This window comes from Protopterus annectens, chromosome 7.part0 (assembly GCF_019279795.1).
Source record: "Protopterus annectens isolate FY-2018-M chromosome 7.part0, PAN1.0, whole genome shotgun sequence".
Lineage (NCBI taxonomy): Eukaryota > Metazoa > Chordata > Ceratodontiformes > Protopteridae > Protopterus > Protopterus annectens.
In genome coordinates, this window is record NC_056739.1 from 806,441,955 (window position 1) to 806,461,549 (window position 19,595).

Here is a 19,595-nt window from a genome sequence, read left to right on the forward strand (position 1 = left end):
AAATTTCTATCTTCTTTAATAACTCTCAAGTAATTTCCACTTCTCATTCTTTAAATTCCTGTCTTTTTAACAGGTAGCTGGGGAAGCACCAGTGTCTTGTTTTTACTGCTTTACCTTACATTTTTATCTTTTTTTCAGAAATCTACCCTCTCTTGTCATATGGTTCCCTTCTACGTTTCCCTGATGCATCCTCTCTGTAAGTAATATTTTTTTGCTGAAAGTTGACCATTTCTCCAAAATTTTCTTAAGCTCCATAATACCAATTTTAAATGGAATATTATAAATACATGCCAATGCAATCCCCTTTCCTTGCCAGTAACCCCTTGCTGCCACAAATCTACCATTATTATCATTTTCCCCTCTTCTATCACTATTACAACTCCTCTAGCAGTTAGAATATGAACTCCACTTCCCTTTTTCCCTGATACTCTGCTGAATATCCCTCCTGAAATCCTGTCTTTATCAAATTCAAATTGTCGCTTCTTTCCAACATGTCGACTATAGCATTGTCATTTTCACAGTTTTTTTCCTTTTTATCCATGTCTGTGAGGCCATTCACATTCCAAAGTAATATTCTTAGTGTAATCATCATGATAAGAAGTTATTCTCATCTGTTGTATATAACAGCTTTTTTAAATGTCTTGTTTCCAGCTTTTGTGTTACATGCACCCACTGCTGTTTGACAGGTTGATCTTTTATACAGTTGTTTCTTAAGTCCATTTGAATGTGCCACATTTTACAATACTTTTTATTTTAATAAAAAACAGCACACACACACACACACACACACACACACACACACACACACACACACACACACACACCTAGAGCACCCCATAACCTAGCAGCTTAAAACAAATGCACAAAACTATGCAATCCTCAGATAGCAAAGTTTAACCCTGTACTTACACACACACACACACATACACACACACAAAACATAACCTGAAGTTAAGGTAACTTTATTTTATCTGCAACCTGTGGTGTATACGGATCCGTAACGGATCCGAGCCGGCAACTTTTTTAGCATCTGCTCCAAGCTCCTCCCCTTACCCATAATGCCATACCATCTCCTATCTTCCCTCAGATCTCGTTTGCCATGCCAGTAGTGTGCATCGTGGTCTCCTTTGCTCTGAGCTCAGGGATAGTAAGTAGAATTTTTTTGCTGATATCTAGGTGTGCTTGACTAGGATTTCCCTTCCTCCCCTTCTGTAGTATCGCATTTGGTCGTTGGTGTAAAAAAAAAAAAAAAAAGTTTTTTGTATAGAGTAGTAGTTAGGCCTGCCCTTCCCCTGCCTGTGTGGTTTTTGGAAAGGTAGTGCTTATACCTTGGAGTGCAGGACTGTGGCTGACCAGCCAAAGCCTGTGTTCAGAAAATGTACAGAGTGTGGCCATAAGCTTTCCCCTGCTGATGATCACACTGTGTGTGTGATATGCTTAGGAGTGGCACATTTGTCCATTCAGTGTGCTGTCTGTTCAGGTTTCAACCCTAGGGCCCTTAGGGATCGTAAGGCCAAGCTAGTTGCCAAAGGCCTTCTCCCTGTTGCCATGGTGGAATCTGCCTTGGCCTCGGTCGCTAGTGTACCACCCCAGACAGGGACTCAACCTCCCTCTTTGTCTGGCAATGGGTCTTCAAAGGACAGATCTTCAGTCAGCGAGTCTGACAAAGATAAGGAAAAAGAAAAAGAGAAGGAAAAGGAAAGGCGCAAAGAAGAAAGGGAGAAAAAGGACAGGCATCGTAAGAGATCCACAGACAGGGAGCTCTTTCTCAGCCCCCCATCTAAGACCATGAGGCCTGTTTCTCCTTGGCTCCGGTCCCATTGTTTCTCACCAGAGCCATTGGAACATTCTGACCCGAGGCCCTCCCCACTGTGCAGACCAGCCAGATCCCAGTCGGTGGCCTCTTCGAGGTCGACTTGGAGCCTATCAGACATGGATATGAACAGGATGATGCGGAGGTTTATTCAGACCCAAATTCAGATGGGGTCTTGCCAGGTCCCTCTTCCTCTGGAGGGGCTACCTCCATGCCTCTTTTCCACCCCATCTCTCCTTCCCCGATTCGTGCTTCGGGGCTCTTGGATCTGAGGTTTTTCAGAGCTGGTAGCTCGGCGCCGATGGTTCCTCCAACCTCGACTCCGGCTGTTACCTTGAGTTCCTTGGATCTGACTTGTTCGGATCTGAGTGACTCTCGGAGCCGCGGATAGGGAGTTGGACCCGTTGGAATGGATTCTTCAGCTCCGAACTTTTCGGATCCGATCCGTTCTCCCGGATCTCAGGCTATCCTGTCTTCAGCTCCGGTCCCTACTTCGGATCCGGGGAGGACTTCTCCCTCCGCTTAGATGAAGGAGAAGGTTCCCCCAGGTCACCTCCCAAAGACGTCTCCTTCGGAGAAATTATGGAGATCCTCCGCCAGAGGGGAGGTTGGTCAGCCCCAAAACCTTCTGGGGGTGAGTCAGTGTTCCTGGAGGCCTTTGGCATGGGCCCATCTACTTCCTGGGTGTACCCACCAGCAGACCCCTTGGTGGACCTCATCACCACGAGGGCATGGAAGGAGCCCGACACCGTAGAGCCCATCCCCAAACGCCCTGACAAGGTTTTATCTCCCTCTTCTGATAGACAACCCTGGTCGAAAGGAGCCCCAGTTGATGCTATGTTGGTCGCAGCGGCCACAAAGAAGGAACATAACACAAGCACTCAGGTCACTCCACAGCAAGTATAAGTATGACTCAGTCATTGTCCATGCCGGTGTGAATGACCTGAGACGTACCTCCCTGGACTACATGAAAAGAGACATAAAGGAGCTCTCAGATTATGTAGCCCAGGCTGGTATGACCCTGACCCTGAGCAGTATCCTACCTTCACCAAGAATGATGCCACAATACAGAGACAAAATGATTAGTTTTAATAATTGGCTTAATTTCTGGTGTCATTCTAAGGGGATCCAATGTCTGTCTGCCTGGAATGACATGCTTGACAAGCCACGCTGCTTCGCAAGGGACGGCTTGCACCTGTCACCCCTGGGTTTCCGGATATTGGCAAAGGCTCTTGCCCCCCCCCCCCATAGTGCCTTTTTTAGACCAGGCTCAAATTCTAAACCCACCGCCCTAGAAAACAATAATGGAAAAAAACTAAGGGTAATGCTGCTCAATGCCAGCAGTCTAAATCTCAAGATGCACGCCCCCGAAGCCCTCCTCAGTATGGAGAACATCAATGTCTGTGCTGTGACTGAAACCTGGTTCAAGGCTCCTGAGAGCACCCCGGCTCTATTAGGTTTTACCTCATATCATGCGTTCCGGCCCCAAAACCCGGACCGTACCACAAAAGGAGGGGGTGTATCCATATTCATCAAGGATACCCACACCTCCAGGCTGGTGGCAACTCACGAAGCATCAGAGACCATTCAGGTGCAATTAACCATAGGCAAACCTGCTCTACAGTTTGTAGCATGTTACAGGCCACCCTCTCAAACTCAGGAACCCCACACAGCCTTCCTGAAGACATTGGAGAGTATAAATGTCTCTCCAAACACCATCATATTGGGTGACTTCAACTACCCAAACATAGACTGGGAACATTACTCAAGCCCCAATACCCTAGCCCAAAGGTTCCTGGAGTTCATAAACTCAAATGCTATGGAACAACTTGTCACCATTCACACATGAGGTGAAAATATACTAAACCTGATCATCACAAACATGGGGACAAAATGCTCCACACCGGAAGTATATCCCTCATTGGTGAGATCAGACCATAAACCAGGCCTTAAATTTAAATTTAATTTCACTTTTTTCCGTGTGTTTAACTTTCTTTAAAGCTGAAGGAAGAGAGGATTTAATTTTGTTTTATTTACTACACTACAACATAGCAAAGGTAAGCTAAGTATTTTTTGACATTGTGAATGCTCCTAAACTAGAGCTTGTAGCGGCTTAAAGAATGCATATTACTAATTTTCAGAAACAAACTTAGCATACATACAGAGCCTAAGAATATTTCAGTCTGACATTAAAGAAAAAGGACTAGCTTTGTAGAAAGATCCCACTGCAGTTGCTGAAAGGTGGTGCTCTGGATAAATTTCGAATGAATGTCACTTTCCTGAAATGACAAGCCTAGTTGTTGAGTGACCTGTTCAATAAAAGGCAAAAGAAATTTGACTAGTTTGTATTTGGTGATTTAGGCTTTGATATGATAACATTCTGTCATTGTGTTTTTATGTTGAGCTAAGTCCGTTTTAGAAGAGACTTTGAGAATTGCTCCATAGAAAAAGGTATAGTGATGCTCAGAATAAAATACATAAAGAAATACAAAACAGTTTGTAAATACAGTTTTTACAAACTTTTAATAAATAGACTGTGGTTGTGTATGGAGTGGCAGTTAGCTGGTATAAGGTCAGGAAGTGAAATCGGAACACATGGTGTAAACAGCAGAGGTTTCTTGCCTTCATGTTAAGAATCTCTTGTTTGCTTTTCAGGTAAATGAAGGACGTGTTTTTCTCCAAACAACTGCTGTGTTTAAGTCAGGAGCAGCCTCGTATTAGTTTAAAGAACAGTAATAATGAAAATGATAGTTGCTGCCCTTACTGTAATTACAAGTAAAACTTGAGCTTTGTCATGTACATCTACCTACATTCCAGGAAAACTATTTTTATGTACTAAAAAGAAAAATGTAAAGCAGACCAGAAGGGTTTGAGCCTACAAGGGTTGCTGAAAAAAAATCTCCTTGCAGCCTTTCTGTTATGTAATTGTGTTATCATAAGCTGCAAAATGTATAGTAAAAATATTCTGAGATTCTTCATGTTTGTTCTACAGTCCTGCATACTGAAGTACTTAGCTGTCTTAAGTAATGTGCAGATGTGCTGTCCTTGTACTCCTGACAGTCTTCTGGGGTGTCAAGCTGCCTAAAGGTCTGTGTGTTGTGTTTATAGAGCAAAATTTCAAGCAGTATGTAATGTTTGGTATTTAGTAATGTGAATGAAAATGAAAACATGAAACATTCGATAGTATGCTTTCAGCTTTTACTTTCAGACTGTGCATAGGAAACTATGTCAAGAGATATGCGTATAGTAATTTCACAGAAGGTAGTGGTGCCATTGTTCATCAGGTTACACACACACACACACACACACACACACACACACACACACACACACTGTAATCACAATGACTGTGTGCATAAATTCTGCAGTGAATGTAATTACATGTTTACATTCTTGGGCTCAGTAAAATCAAGCTGTGGTTGACCCTGAGTAGTATGTTGTATGTTGTGTGAACAGTTTATTTATCACATCAGCAGTCACAGGTCTGATCTCATACAAATTGAAAGGTTTGTACCTGTTACTAAGATGTTAGATTTAACTGTTTTTAAATAATTAGAATGAGATATTGAATTTTAGGGCAAATATTATGCATTTATTAATTTATTTATATTTATTAATTTATTTATTGTTCTTTTGGTCCTCACTTGCCAGACCATTTCTGTTGACTCACCTTGCAAGTGAAACCCTGCCATAAACTAATCTCACTGGAGATCCACATCCCCCACCCCCAACAAAAGACCACAGTGAAGAACTTCTCAAAAGCCAACTTCACACTTCTTAAGTCTGGTGTGGTATCCTTCAAGGCCCCTGAGCCATTGGAAACCACAACCCACGCTGCTGAATCCCTTACAAATGCTTTCTACGAGCACCTCCAGGATTGCATGGATCAAGCAATTCCAAATAAAATCAAGACCCTTTCCACCAAAGGCAAGCGCCCGATCTGGTGGACCCCAGCCATAAACAAACTTTAGAACAAGAGGAGAAAGCTACTACATGATAAAAGGGAAGACATCTCTGATCAATACTAGTAAAAAACTACGATCACTCATAAAATCATCCAAGGCCAACTTTGAGAGAAAAATCGCCAAGGACTCAAAAGACAATCATAAGGCCTTCTTTAGCTATGTTAGAAATCTGGGTGGAAACTCCCAGATATGCTCAGAATTAGTCCAAAATGATACAAAAATCACTGAACCCACAGACATTGCAAACATACTGGCAGACAGGTTCAGTGAAAATTTCTCCCTCCCCCCAAAAGGAGAAATATCTATCCCAGCAGAGTGTAGCCTCCCAATCATCTCAAATGCCCAGGTGAGAGCTGCTCTCTCTAAAGCTAAAAACACAGCATCAATGGGACCGGATGGTGTCCCCGGCTGTGTGCTACACGAACTCGATGAGGAACTAAACCCACACATAAGGCTGCTGATTAATCTTAGCCTTACCAGAGGATATGTACTCAGAGTGGTGTACGGCAACTGTGGTCCCACTCCACAAAGGTGGTGCTTCTACGGACCCTGGTAATTACCGCCCCATAAGCTTAACCAGCCTGGTCTGCAAAGCTATGGAGAGGATCATAATGGAACTCATAAATAAAGACATAGGGGACCTACAGACATTGGATCCTACCCAATTCGGCTTTGTCAAGGGCAGATCATGCCTCTTGAACTTGGTCGACTTTTTTGAAACAGTCACCAAGGCCATTGATGAGGGTAAGGCAGTTCACACAGCCTACCTTTACCTTGCAAAAGCTTTCGACACAATACCCCACTCGGGTATCATAGAAAAGCTCACCAGCTTAAATGTAAACCCATATGTCACAAGATGGGTTGCAAACTGGCTCAAGGACAGAACCCACAGGGTTAGAGTTGCTGGTGCCATGTCAGACTCCAAGCCGGTCACAAGCGGTGTCCTACAGGGCTCAGTCCTGGGCCCCCTCTTGTTCGGCATCTACTTTTCAGAAGTGCAGGCAAACATAGGAGGATTGTGGCTGACAAAGTTTACAGATGACTGCAAACTGGGCGCCATAGTTGAAAATCCATCAGACACAGATATCCTTCAGAGAGGTCTCATAGAAACATTTAACTGGTGCCAGAGCCATGGCCTTAAGCTAAACGCCAAAAAATGTATAGTCATACCCTTTGGTAAAACAAGGTAACCCCAAGTTACCACATAGGTGGCAATCCATTAAGCACAGAAGAGGTTATCAGGGACCTGGGGACCCAAGTTGACAGTAACCTTTCTTTTGACACTCACATTGCCAAAGTGGTTAGGAGGAACTTCTACATTGCCCACCTGATTATGAAGGGATTCACATCCAGATCAAGGGAGGTTATTGTTCCCCTGTACTCTTCACTTATCAGACCAATGATTGAGTAAAATGCCCCATTCGGAATGCATCTTACCCGACACCTGCAGCAATTGGAAAGACCCCAAAAGTTCCTCACCAAAAGGATAAAGGGGCTCAAAAATATGCCATATGCTGCCCGACTGAAGAAACTCCAGCTCTATTCAGTCGCATACCGTCTGCTCAGAGGTGACCTGTGCCTGACATACAAGGCCATGCCCAACCCGGAATTAATGGACATGCTCCACCTCAAAAAATCCAAATCCACCAGAGCCACAAGAGCAAGAGACTTAAACCTCAACACGGATATAAATAGGATGTGCTGGAGGGTCAGATTCATCACCCAGAGACTCCCTATGCTGTGGAACAGTGTCCCGGTCCATGTGAGACAGAGCACCTTGTTGGCTCTGTTCAAGAGGAATCTTGACCAGTGGATGGGAGATCGTAGGTTTACCCCGGGGATCATCTCTGTATCACTGCTGGACAGAGGCACGGCAAACTAATGGGTATAGTATTCTTCAACCTAAGGGGTGGTGAAAGCCACACAACTCTGGCTAGGCTTATAAATGCCCTAGGGCAGATAGCCTAGTATGAACCTATGAACCTATGAACTAGCACAGGAGAGTTCCTTAGTCCACCCTCCAGACAAGGAGTCCAGGTCGGTGGATTGGTTTGGGAAGCGTGTATATTCCTCAGCGACTTTTTCTATCTGTGCGCTGAATTATTTGGCACGTGATTCGGCTTCAGCGAGACCTTGCTTTGGAATTCACTGAGTCGCCCCCAGAGTCTTTATCGCCGCAGAACAGACAGCTGTTTTCGGCAAAAATGTCTACTCTGAAGTCGGTCTCAAACACATCTATGCAGCTACTTTCCCATGCCATGGAAGGAGCAGCTAGGTTGGCTGGGACGAGCATAGCCATGAGGCGTCATGCCTGGCTCAGATTGTGTCAGTTGGCCGACCCTTTCAGGGAGTCGTTTATTAACGCTCCCTATGAAGGTTTTTCTCTCTTTGGGAAGACAGTACTTGACACACTTGTCCAGAGCGAAAAGGACGGGAAGACTTTGTCTGCCATCGGAGTCCGCTTCACTAACCCTCAGTGGTCCTTCTCTAAGAATCAAAGAAGGAAGAAGAAGATGTAGTTCCGAAAATCTCAGTTTTCCCGGGATTCTCAGGACAGCTATTCCCCCAGAGGCAGAGGGTGACAGGAGCAACGCCGACCCAGAGGTAGAGGGGGTCCCAGGAATTTCGGGTCTAGGGAACCCTTCTCTGGTAGACCCGGTCAGCAGCCCTGAGGGGTTGCCCAACTGTCCTTCTCTGGAGGCAGTCAGGGGAAGATTGTCCTTACACCCAGCGGCATAGGAGTCCATTGCGACAGGTTGCTGGGTTCTTCAGATAATATCCAGAGGTTACTCTATTCCTTTCGTTGCCCCTGCAAATATTACAAAACATCTCCCGGATGTTCCACGTGCTCACAGAGCGGCCGCAGCTCTAGAGTTTTCAAAGCTGCTTCTCAAACGAGCCATCAAAAAGGTCCCCCCCCCGTATCAGTCCGGATTAGGCATCTACTCAAGGTTGTTTTTTGGTGCCAAAAAAGACGGGGGACCTCAGGCCCATTCTAGACCTGTCAACATTAAACCTGTCAGTAGCCAAACAAATTCCGGATGGTCACCCTATAGTCTATTCTACCTTAACTCCGAGAGTGCGACTGGATGTGCTCGTTGGACCTTCAGGATACTTACTACCACATCAAAATACACAGAAGCTCCAGGAGGTTTCTGCGCTTCCGGCTGGGAGCCAGTCATTTTCAATTCAGAGCCATACCCTTTGGTCTCACCACAGCCCCCAGGATGTTCACCAAGGTAATGGCAGTTGTAGCGGCTCACCTGAGGCTTCAGGGTATTCAGGTGTTTCCATACCTGGACGACTGGCTCTTCACTGCGCACAACAAGCATCACTTGTGTCTGGCCCGAGATTATTTCATTTGATTAGCAGACCTACTGGGAATTACAGTCACTGTTCACAAATCCCATTTGCAGCCAGTACAAATTCTAGACTTCATTGGGGCACGGTTAGACACTTTGCAGATGAAGGTATTCCTAACTCCAGAAAGGATTCTACATCTCAGGTGCCACATAGCTCAGATAGCGAAATCCAAGTCTTCAAAGGTGAGCTAGGTCTGGGCTCTAGGCTCCATGGCTGCCGCCATACCTATTCTCCCTTATGCGGGTTCTTCAATGGACTGTGGCTGTTCAGTGGTCTTGGCTAGACCTACGTATGGAATTTCCGATCAAGATCCGTCATGTCTGCAGAACATCTTTGCTTTGGTGGTTAACTTCACCAGAGATATCAAAAGGACGCCCATTTGCATCACCCCCAGTCCAAACCACAGTGACCACGGACGCCTCCCAACTCGGGTGGGGGTGATATTATTTGGGAAGGACAGTCCAAGGCACGTAGTCCCAGACAGAGACCAATTTGCACATAACTGTTCTAGAGATAAGGGCAGTGCTTTTAGCATTGGAAGCCTTTCACACAGTCCTCCCTCTCAGATTGATTGCAGTTCAGTTAGACAACATGTCGGTCGTCTGGTATAGCAACAAGCAAGGGGGAACCAGATCTTACCCTCTATGTTGCGAGGCCATGAGAGTGTGGGAATGGGTGATTTCCACTGGTAGGTTTCTGATAGCAACGCACATCCCAGGGCACTCCCAACATTTTAGCAGACCGATTGAGCCAAGCCATTCTGATGCCTTATGAGTGGTCTCTGAAACAGTCAGTAGCGGAGGAGATTTTCCTTGCATGGGGTCAGCCTTGCTGCGATCTCTTTGCATCTCCTTCCAACGTGAAGTGCAGCGAGTTTTTCGCTCTGATTCCCTCACCAGGGGAAGTCCCCTGAGATGCTCTAGTCCATGCTTGGCCCCCCGGGCTTCTGTATGCTTATCCACCTTTACCTCTCATTCCGAAGTTTCTTCAGAAAGCTTGCCGACTACGGTGCAAAGTGATCCTCATTGTCCCTTTCTGGCCTTGTCAGGTTTGGTTCCCATTGCTTTGGTCTCATGTCTTAGCTCCCTGTGGGTTCTGGATCCCTGCCCGGATCTAATTTCCCATCCGTCGGGGACACGTCCGCCCGATCTGGGCAGCCTCAAGCTAACAGCTTGGTTGCTCCAGTTCCGTTAATTGCCAGGACTCCCGGTCTTTCATCCCAGGTAAAATCCATTCTGGTGGCATCTTTTAAAGACTCCACTAGGAAACTTTATTGCAGTAAATGGAAGCGCTTTTCCATTTGGGCCTCACAGAGAAAAATAGATCCCTTTACAGCCCCTGTTCCAGCGTTGTTCGACTTCCTGTCTGGTATCTTTCAGCAAGGAGCTAGTTCCTCCGCAGTGAAAGTACAATTGGCAGCCATTTCCAGTTTCCTATATGTTATATTTCCAGTTTTCACGTTGGTGAAGACAACATTGCCTTCGCCTCCTCTAGGCTGTGTAAGGCCTTTCTTAAAGGTACTTTTCTGTTACGGTCCCCTGTCAAGGATGCAGTACCTCCTTGGGACCTTACTTTTGTTTTAAGGCATTGGTGGCCCCTCCTTTCGAACCTGCAGCTTCGGTGGACTTAAAAATTTTTTCCTGGAAGACAGCTTTCCTAGTCGCCATCACATCGGCTAGGAGAGTTTCAGAGCTTCAAGCTCTGTCTGCCGTGCCTCAGTATTTGGTCGTCCATAAGGATAGGGTCTCCCTCCGTACTAACCCTTCCTTCTTACCTAAAGTGGCATCTGAAGCAAACATAAACCAGTCCATTAATCTGCCTGTTTTCTTTCCCAACTTCCAAAATAAAGGTGAATACAAACTCCATTTGTTAGATGTTCATAGACCACTTAGTTTTTATCTTCATAGAACAAAGTCTTTCTGCAAGACTGACCAATTGTTTCCTTTTCCAAAGCGTTCATGGGAAAAGCTATTTCTAAAGTTTCTTTAGCCAGATGGATCACTCTTTGCATTTCACATGCCTACAAAGCAAAAGGTTTATCTCCTCCTGGTATAGTTAAGGCTCACTCTACCAGGTCCATGGCGGCTTCTGCTGCTTTTTGGTCCAGGGTACCTTTGGACGATATTTGTGCAGCAGCGACATGGGCCAATTCATATATCTTCATTTCCCATTACAAATTGGATCTGATTTCGAGGGGTAGAGCATCCTTTGGCTCTGCGGTGCTCAGGAATATCCTTCCATAAGGGACTCCCAGGATCGGAGTAGCTGGGGACTCTGTCCCACAGGTTGCAGATAAAATTAAGTTAACTACTTCAGATAAAGAAGTTATGTACTCACCATAACGTTCCATCTGAGTAGTTCTACTTCATTTTTCTGCAATATTCCCTCCCTCCGTCTCCCGGACCTTATCCTGTTTTCAGGTTTGGTTTATTGGGTTGAGTTGCATATATATTGTTAGTTGCAGCAAACTCGATCTGAGGGAAGATAGGAGATGGTAGGGCATTATGGGTAAGGGGAGGATCTCGGAGCTTGGAGCAGATGCTAGAAAAAAAGTTGCCGGCTCGGATCCGATACGGATCCGTATACCCCACAGGTTGCAGAAAAATTAAGTATAACTACTCAGATGGAACGTTATGAGTACATAACTTCTTTTTTTTATTCCCTTCCAAAATGTGAAAACAACTTTTATGTTTTCAAAAACTTTAATCGTCAACCTAAAGAAAAAAGTGCACTAACTATCTTTAAATAAAACTGAAATGTTCACTATTCTAGTAAATACATGATTTAGTTACCAGAAAAGCTGCTGTCTTTTTATTTACTTCCAATAATTTCAAACTTTATTACCAAACTGCTTACCCTCGTACCTTTTAATATTGGCATTTCTCTCAGTAAAGAATGTCCAAACCTCTTAATGGAGACATTAGAAGAAAGTATAGAGCTGCGCTCGACTCCAGTTTTCTCAGCTGGCCTTGAACATTTATTTGCTTAAAGAAAACTTTATTACATTGTGGTCTTAATTTTTTTAAACCCACTTGTATTCACAAAAAAATGTCATTAGATTAAGCAAAGGACATTAATCCAGAGATTCACTTATGCAAAAGTAAAAGAAAACATTTCAGTTCTGCATATATTATAATCGGTGCACTTTTACACCCAATTGCCCAGCCCAACAGCCCAAGATTGCAAACTGTTGACTTAAATGTGATTTTGTCCAGCCTGCAATTTTTACATTGTAATGCCTATATTTCTTAAAACTAAAAAAGACAGCACCTGTTTGCTTTAGTATCTTTATCACATACAATAACTGAAAATACTTTAAAACATGTTATGATATACATTGTATGTTGTATAGTGTACAAATACTGTTTAAAACATTGTTTGCTTAGTTACTTTTTTCCCTTTTTTTCCGTCTTTTTTTCCCTTTTAGTGTTTTTCCCAACATTAATGACATGAAGTGGGGCTTATGCCTGTCAGTCCCCCAACAAGTTTAACAAAGCCAACAAAAATCCAAGCTTTCTCAGCCACTTTTTCTTGTAAAGCCATATTTCACAAATGTGAATGATGCTCTGTAGTCTTTTATTCACTAAGTTCAGTGTTGCTGGTTGTCTTCCTGTTCATCTCTCATCTCCCAACCCCAGGCTCCAGTTTAAGTGCAAGGTACTCCCAATTCTTCTAGTCTACTCCTGTGCTTTTTCTCGGTCTGTCAATCATTTTCCTTTTCAACAGTGGAAAGGTTTTACTGGCAAAATCTTTATGAACTTTATCATCTGAAGAATGAGCAGCAGCCGGTAACTGAATTTTAGTAAAACAGCCAGCATTACTAGCAATTATCTATTTTTTCACACTGAGATAGCAAATGTTAAGCTGTTAATCAGTGTGCAGCCATCTTGGAAAACTCCTGGATGATTCAGTCTTGACTCAGTTTAGGCAGTTGTTTTGCGAGGATGTGCAGCAGGCGTTAAAGAAGGCAGGAAAAATTTACAAATGGTTGAGTTTTTCTGAGTGGTGCCTAAATGGGAACAGAGAGGCCCCTCGGTGTTAACATTGTTCTGGTATTGAAATATCTCTATAAGCTGCTTCAGGAATGCTTAGCATAAACATTCATTAAGGTGTATTTGGTGGGCATCTATGCTTGTCTGCCAGTTGATCCTCCTCTTTTTTTTTTTTTTTTTTTTTCTTCTCTTCGGTAAAACAGTTCATGAAAGGGGTATTAACACGTGAGACCCTCTTGCAAACAAATTCCTCCTTGGTGCTATCTCAGTTATGTTTTGGCTAAATTGGCCTTACTACCTTTTGAACCTGACATTCAGGCTGACCTAATGTCCTTAACATGGAAAACTGTTTTGCTTATTGCTCTGACATCTGCAAGTTAAGTCTCGGAGCTGTAGGTTCTCATGCTGGGACAACTTTAGATTTTCCACAAGGATGTGTTATGCACTAATCCCGCTTTCATGCCTAAAGTGGTGTCAGAATTTACAGTCAGTTTGTTAACCTCCGTATGTTCTTTCCAGGACCTAAGAATTAAGGAGAGAAGATATTTCATACCTTGGATATGCATTGACAGATCAAGTACTACCTTAACAGAATAAAACCTTTCAGAAAGGCTGAAAGCATTTTTATTTCCTACGCAGGGCTAAGAAGGGGCATCCTGTCTGTAAGCAAACCATTGCACATTGGTTGCCCTCTGGTATTGTGTTTTGTTCCACACACCATGGCAAGGCAAATTCAGGCAAGGCATTCCATCAGTGGACTCATAGTATTTTAGTGGCAGCATCTTTGACCTTTGTCCATATCTTTTACAAAGCACTACAAGCTGGATATCGTTTCTAAATCCAGAGCAGGCTTGCTAAGACCGTAATCCATGGGCTTCTGAACCCTTATCCATTCTCACAGGTTGGGTAAGCTTGGGAATCTACCCGTTTGCCAGTAAGGCAGTGTGTATAATGAACATAGTACAGTTGCATAAATCCTGCTTGCCTGTAACAATAGATATTCATAGAACACACTGCCTTACTGGCACTAACCACCCACCCACCCACTATGTCCTTTTTGGATGTACATAGTTTGATGTTGGAGTTGCCATTGAGTTTTGATCAGTGACATTTTTTTTTTGTTGTGTGTGCTCATGTTTTTGTTTGAAGCTGTAGGTGTTCACAAGCTTGTGTTTTCATCTTTTGTTTCTTCTGGACCCTAGAAAACTGAATGGGTCCTGTTTGTTGGTCTGAAAGGCAGTCCCTGTCCTCACAGGTGATTGGTCCATCACACCCACAGACAAGCAGGGGGAGGAGCTCTGCACTTTGATTGCCAGAGATAAGGTAGCAAAAGATAACTGCCTAAATACCAGTAAGGTGGTGCGTTCTATGAACACCTGCTGTTACAGGAAAGTAGGACTTAAGCAACTGTACTTTCTTCTTATTGTGAGATATGCACACGCAGACACACACACACACACACACACACACACACACACACACCCTCCTTCCCTCCCTCTCTTCTGAGGTGGGACCCATCTCCTGTCCTTGATTTACTTGCTGGGTGTTGCCGCAATGGTTTAAAAGTAGGTTGGCAGCTGTTTATTGCTATTGGTTCTCTTGGTGGTGTGTGTGTGTGTGTGTGTGTGTGTGTGTGTGTGTGTGTGTGTGTGTGTGTGTGTGTGTGTGTGTGTGTGTGTGTATATATATATATATATGTGTGTGTGTGTGTGTGTGTGTGTGTGTGTGTGTGTGTGTGTGTATCTGTGTGTGTATGTATGTATGTGTATTTTTCAGAACCACTGTATCTTACCAAGAATTGATCTTATGCTAATAAACCCTAACAAGATTAGCAATCCAAGGTTTGTTGTAGATTATTATGAACCATCACCCATGTTGAACTGCCAGTAAATTGGATACAAGCCAGATACTTTTGTTAAGGGCAGTTCTCCCCCTCCCATTTTCCATTTAGTTCTTTCTGCAAGATAAAAAAAAATGCACTGTCTAAAGTTATTCATGTTTTTTCAGCCATTTTTTTATTAGTATGCATGTAGGTATTTACTTTATTTTGTGTCATCATTGGCACTCGAGATTTATTTAACCAGTGTTCCTTCCATGTAGTAGACCCACGTAATGAAGGCCAACGGCACAGATGGGAAACAGGACTATGAGCTATTACCACATGAGTTTTGATCAATGAGCAGCCTATGGTTTACTTGACACCCCCCCACTTCTTCATGGTCCCAGTTGTTATAATTTTTGGATCGACAGCTCAGTGACTGTCAAGTACATACATTTTACCCATATTGTTATTTTTACTGGCTTAATTTAACCCTTTCAGTTTTCATAGTCTAACTGCAGCTCAGTTTGAAGCCATCTTGGAAGTCCCTCAGTGTTTGTTTAAATGGTAGAACAAACAAAAAAGTAAGTAAAAAAAAACTCCTTATGTGCTGCTTAAGTATGAAAAATGAATAAATGCAAAAATGCCTCTCAGACATGATAATTTGTAAAATAATGTACATATAAAGTCTGCAGCCTGACAAAATGCCCAACAGTTCAAATCTCACCTTATTTGATACCCAGTAAGTAGAAAATTGCACACAATTGACTGATTCTTATATAGATATTGCATAAGGACAAAGCACTTTACCTTGTAATAAACCAAGTGGTACCATGAAGTATACATTCTGTTCTAACCATATGATGTCATGTAAAACACCTTAAGGTATGATTGTATGTAAGGTATCTGTGTTTCTGAATGTTTTCACTCTTGCATTACTCACTATTTAAAAAACATTTTTTTTGTTATACCTGATGTCATTTGCATGTATTTCAACGCACTTGCACATTATTGTACTTTGTATGTATTTTGTTGCCTCTTGATTGGCCTGAGTTGTGGCTGAAAAAGGTACTTTGACTAGCTCATTTACCTGGTTAACAAACAGTAAATAAATAAGCATTTTATTCAGGCAGCTCAACTAGGTATGCGTTGTGCAGGAAAAAAGTTAACTACCTTGAAACAGTTTGATACATGCATCCATTGACAGAAATTTATTGCAAACTTTCAGTAGACTTGGTGGCAGATTTTTTTTTCAATTCATACATGTTGATAAGTAAATCATTGATTAGACAAAGATACTGAGGCATCACTAGATGAAAGTTAGACAGATGTGCACCATAATTTGATATGTTTAATTTTGCCCTTTTGTTTCCTGTTCCAACAGAGACTGAGGCGATTTTTTCAACTGACTTGGTGCCTGGTGATTTGATCTTAGTCCCGCCTACTGGAATGATAATGCCTTGTGATGCAGTACTAATCAGCGGAACTTGCATTGTGAATGAAAGCATGCTGACAGGTAAGTGAAATCATTTTACAGATTCATTCCGTCCATCTAATGCTATTGGTCCACATCCAGTTCCTGCAGTGACCCCATGAACAGCCAGCAGCATTCAGAGAGTTTGTTAGGCAAGTAATGAATGGAAGTAGATTACCAGGCCTTTATTCTGAATCAAACTCCGCACTCACCTACGGATAACTTGAGTCAACTCTTCACCTAATATGTGCCTTTGGCATATTGGAGGAAACCAGAGTACCTGGACAAAATCCGTTTGAACACAGGTAAGAAATGCAGACTCCCTACAGAAGGCAGCCGAGCTGATAACCAAATGGATGAACCTCTTGCTTTGAGGCAACAGTGCTACTCGTTATATCACTGCCCTGCCCACAGATTTGATAAGGTCACACAGAGTAAATGCTTTGTGAAGTGCATTAGTAAGGTGCTACTTTACTTGTCTGTCCATCAGACTAATCACTGAGTACAGTGGCTCCCTCGACACTAGTGTAGCTGGGGGGATGGAAGTGAGAGGGGCAACTGCCCCAGCCACAAAGTGTTGGGGGGGAGGGGTTGTGACCAGCTGATCCCATTCTTCCATTAATGCAACACTGGCTTTTAAAAGCCGGTATTGTATTTGCAGTCAAACCCGAGCACTGTAGTGCTCTGTGTGTGGTCTAAACTGTAGCAGCTGATTGCTACATTGTAGCAAGCAGTCTGCTACAGTTTAAAAGTAAAAAAAAAGTATATATATATATATATTTTTTTAACTAAAACCTCAATGCTGTAGCTCTTCATGTAGGCAGGATATAAACTATGGCAAGTGTTTACTACATTTGTAGTAAGCAGTTTCCAGCAGTTTAAAAAGAGGATTTTATTTATTTATTTATTTATTTCTAAAACATGAGCATCATTGTGCTTCATGCAGACAGGGTATAAACTGTAGCAACTGTTTGCTACATTTGTGGCAAGCAGTTTGCAACATTTTAAAAAGGAGATTTTTTTCTAACTCATTACATCTGAGTGACACCTCCAGGTACATCTCCAGTCCACTCCTGCTGACGCCTCTAGGCATCAAATATTACTTGTTCATATTTACATGAATAATTCCAAAACTGAGCTATGTACAAGGTTTTAAAATATTTCATTTTAAAGCTTACACAATAGCAGACACAACTGCATTAATATTTGACCTTTATCTAATGCAGGTGAACAGATATTAACTGTTTTTATTATGTTAATTTAAATAGATATAATTTTCACATTTTTTATATATCTCAACAACCAAGTAACACAAACAGAACTCCATAGCCTCACATGGAAGCTCTCAGCTAGATGAATAAAATGCTTCAAACAGTATGTGTATAACTTGAGTGGTGTTGAGATATTGTAAGCTGCTTACAAAATATTACAAGTGTAATAGTTACTGTATTTACTGTGACTCATAAATTTCTTTTTAAGACCTCGAGCCTAAAGAATCCTACCACAATAAAAATAGTTTGTGCTGAAGAGTTTGTCATTTATACTTTCATAACACCTATGGTTCCAGATGTATGAACATTTGCTTGAAATGTGAGGAGATAATTTGATTATTTGAAAACGCGTAGGTTCCACCCATTGGAAGTTACAGTGCAAACTTCCTGAGCTCCATTGGAGTGAATTAGTTAAACTAAAGCAGAAAGGCTGTAGCATTCTGTGCAGGTGGTATTGAGGGAGGGTTGGGGGGCAGGGCACAGAAATGGGACCTGAATGGCTGGGGCAGGAAGACCGTCCATTTTAGAGTGGGGGGGGGGTTCATAAATTTGACTGTAATAAGCCAATCAATTAGTGCATGGATCAGCTTATTACAATCGGTAAAGTTTTTTTTTTTTTGGCTCTTCTCTTGAAGAGTGGAGGGAGTGGGGGTGGTGGTGATTGAACCAGCTACATTTTTGTCCTTATGTATCCTTATCCAATATGTACCTGACCAGATGTGTGCAACAACTGGAGTGTTCACAGAGGTTCCTCATAGAGAATACAAGGCATAAACAACATGCCTTACGAGGACAACATCATTGCCCTATTCCTGTACTCAGTCTCCATCAAACTGCTTAGTGGCTGTCCTTATGTCTGGTCTACAAAACATCCTCTGATTCCACTCTGATAGACCTGTTACACATCTTAAAAGTTATATCATCAGAATTACCCAATCTGGAGACCTAAACCTCATCTGCAGCATAAGAAGAATATATTGGAGGTACACTTATGAGTCTCAGAGACTACCTCTTTTCAGGAACTGGCTTCCCATCCTTGTGAAGTGGAGTTTTCTCCTAACCCAGTTTCAGTGTAACTTGGACCAATGGATTGAGAACTGGAAATTCATCTCTGGTCTGGCACCTGTATCTCTTGTAGACAGTGACTGTTTTTTTTTTCCAGAAATTTTAGTTGCAGAGCACCAGAACAAGCTCATGATGAAGGGCGTTATCCCTTTTGACTCTGTGCTGACCACAGATTCTTCAGTTCCTACATGGGTCAAAAAGAAACAAGAGAAAGTCCTAAGACCAACTCGTTTTAGAGAAATTGGCTTCAGCTAAAACGCACATGGTGTCTCCCCCTCTAGCTTGGCCACCCTCATGAGATCTTCCTCCCCTCGTTTACAGAATACCTCGGGTGCTGCAGTGGACTCTACACCGAGGTGGCACACACAGAGTTTTTCTTCTGAGAGAGAACTCTCAAGTTGATTTCTTCCAGCCCCCTTTGTATTGCTCTGGTCCGCTCTCATTAGATCCATCAGCAGGCCTACACAAGTTGATATGGGAGTACATGATGCCAGACTTTGTGTCCCAGCTACTGTATGGTATCATCTAAGTCCTGGCAGTTCCCATGGAAATTTAATTTACCCACCCGTCTTACCATTTCTCCTCAGGGCCCAGTTTTGGCACCAACAGTGATGGAATCACCATCACATGTCATGTCTGGGCTCCTTGGTGGAGATAGACCTTTCCTATCACACGGGGATGTCATCAGCACTGGTAACATCAATGCTGTACCCTTCAGCTGCAACCATTACTAGGTCCTTGGGAGTCTACAATGAGCCTTCAGCACCAAAGGGCTGGTATTGTCAATGGCAGTGACATTCTCGGTATGGGAGCATTCGGCATTCCTTCAGAAC

The 19,595-nt window shown here is 42.9% G+C and overlaps 1 protein-coding gene across 1 annotated transcript in view; it reads left to right on the top strand.

Moving 5' to 3' along the window:
* LOC122806703 (polyamine-transporting ATPase 13A3-like) overlaps positions 1-19,595 on the top strand; it is a gene marked incomplete in the record, with an annotated part of 1,429,840 nt that overhangs the window by 631,689 nt on the left and 778,556 nt on the right. The window contains 1 exon segment of the mRNA XM_044077342.1: positions 16,337-16,468. Within this exon segment, the coding sequence (XP_043933277.1) occupies positions 16,337-16,468 (132 nt within the window).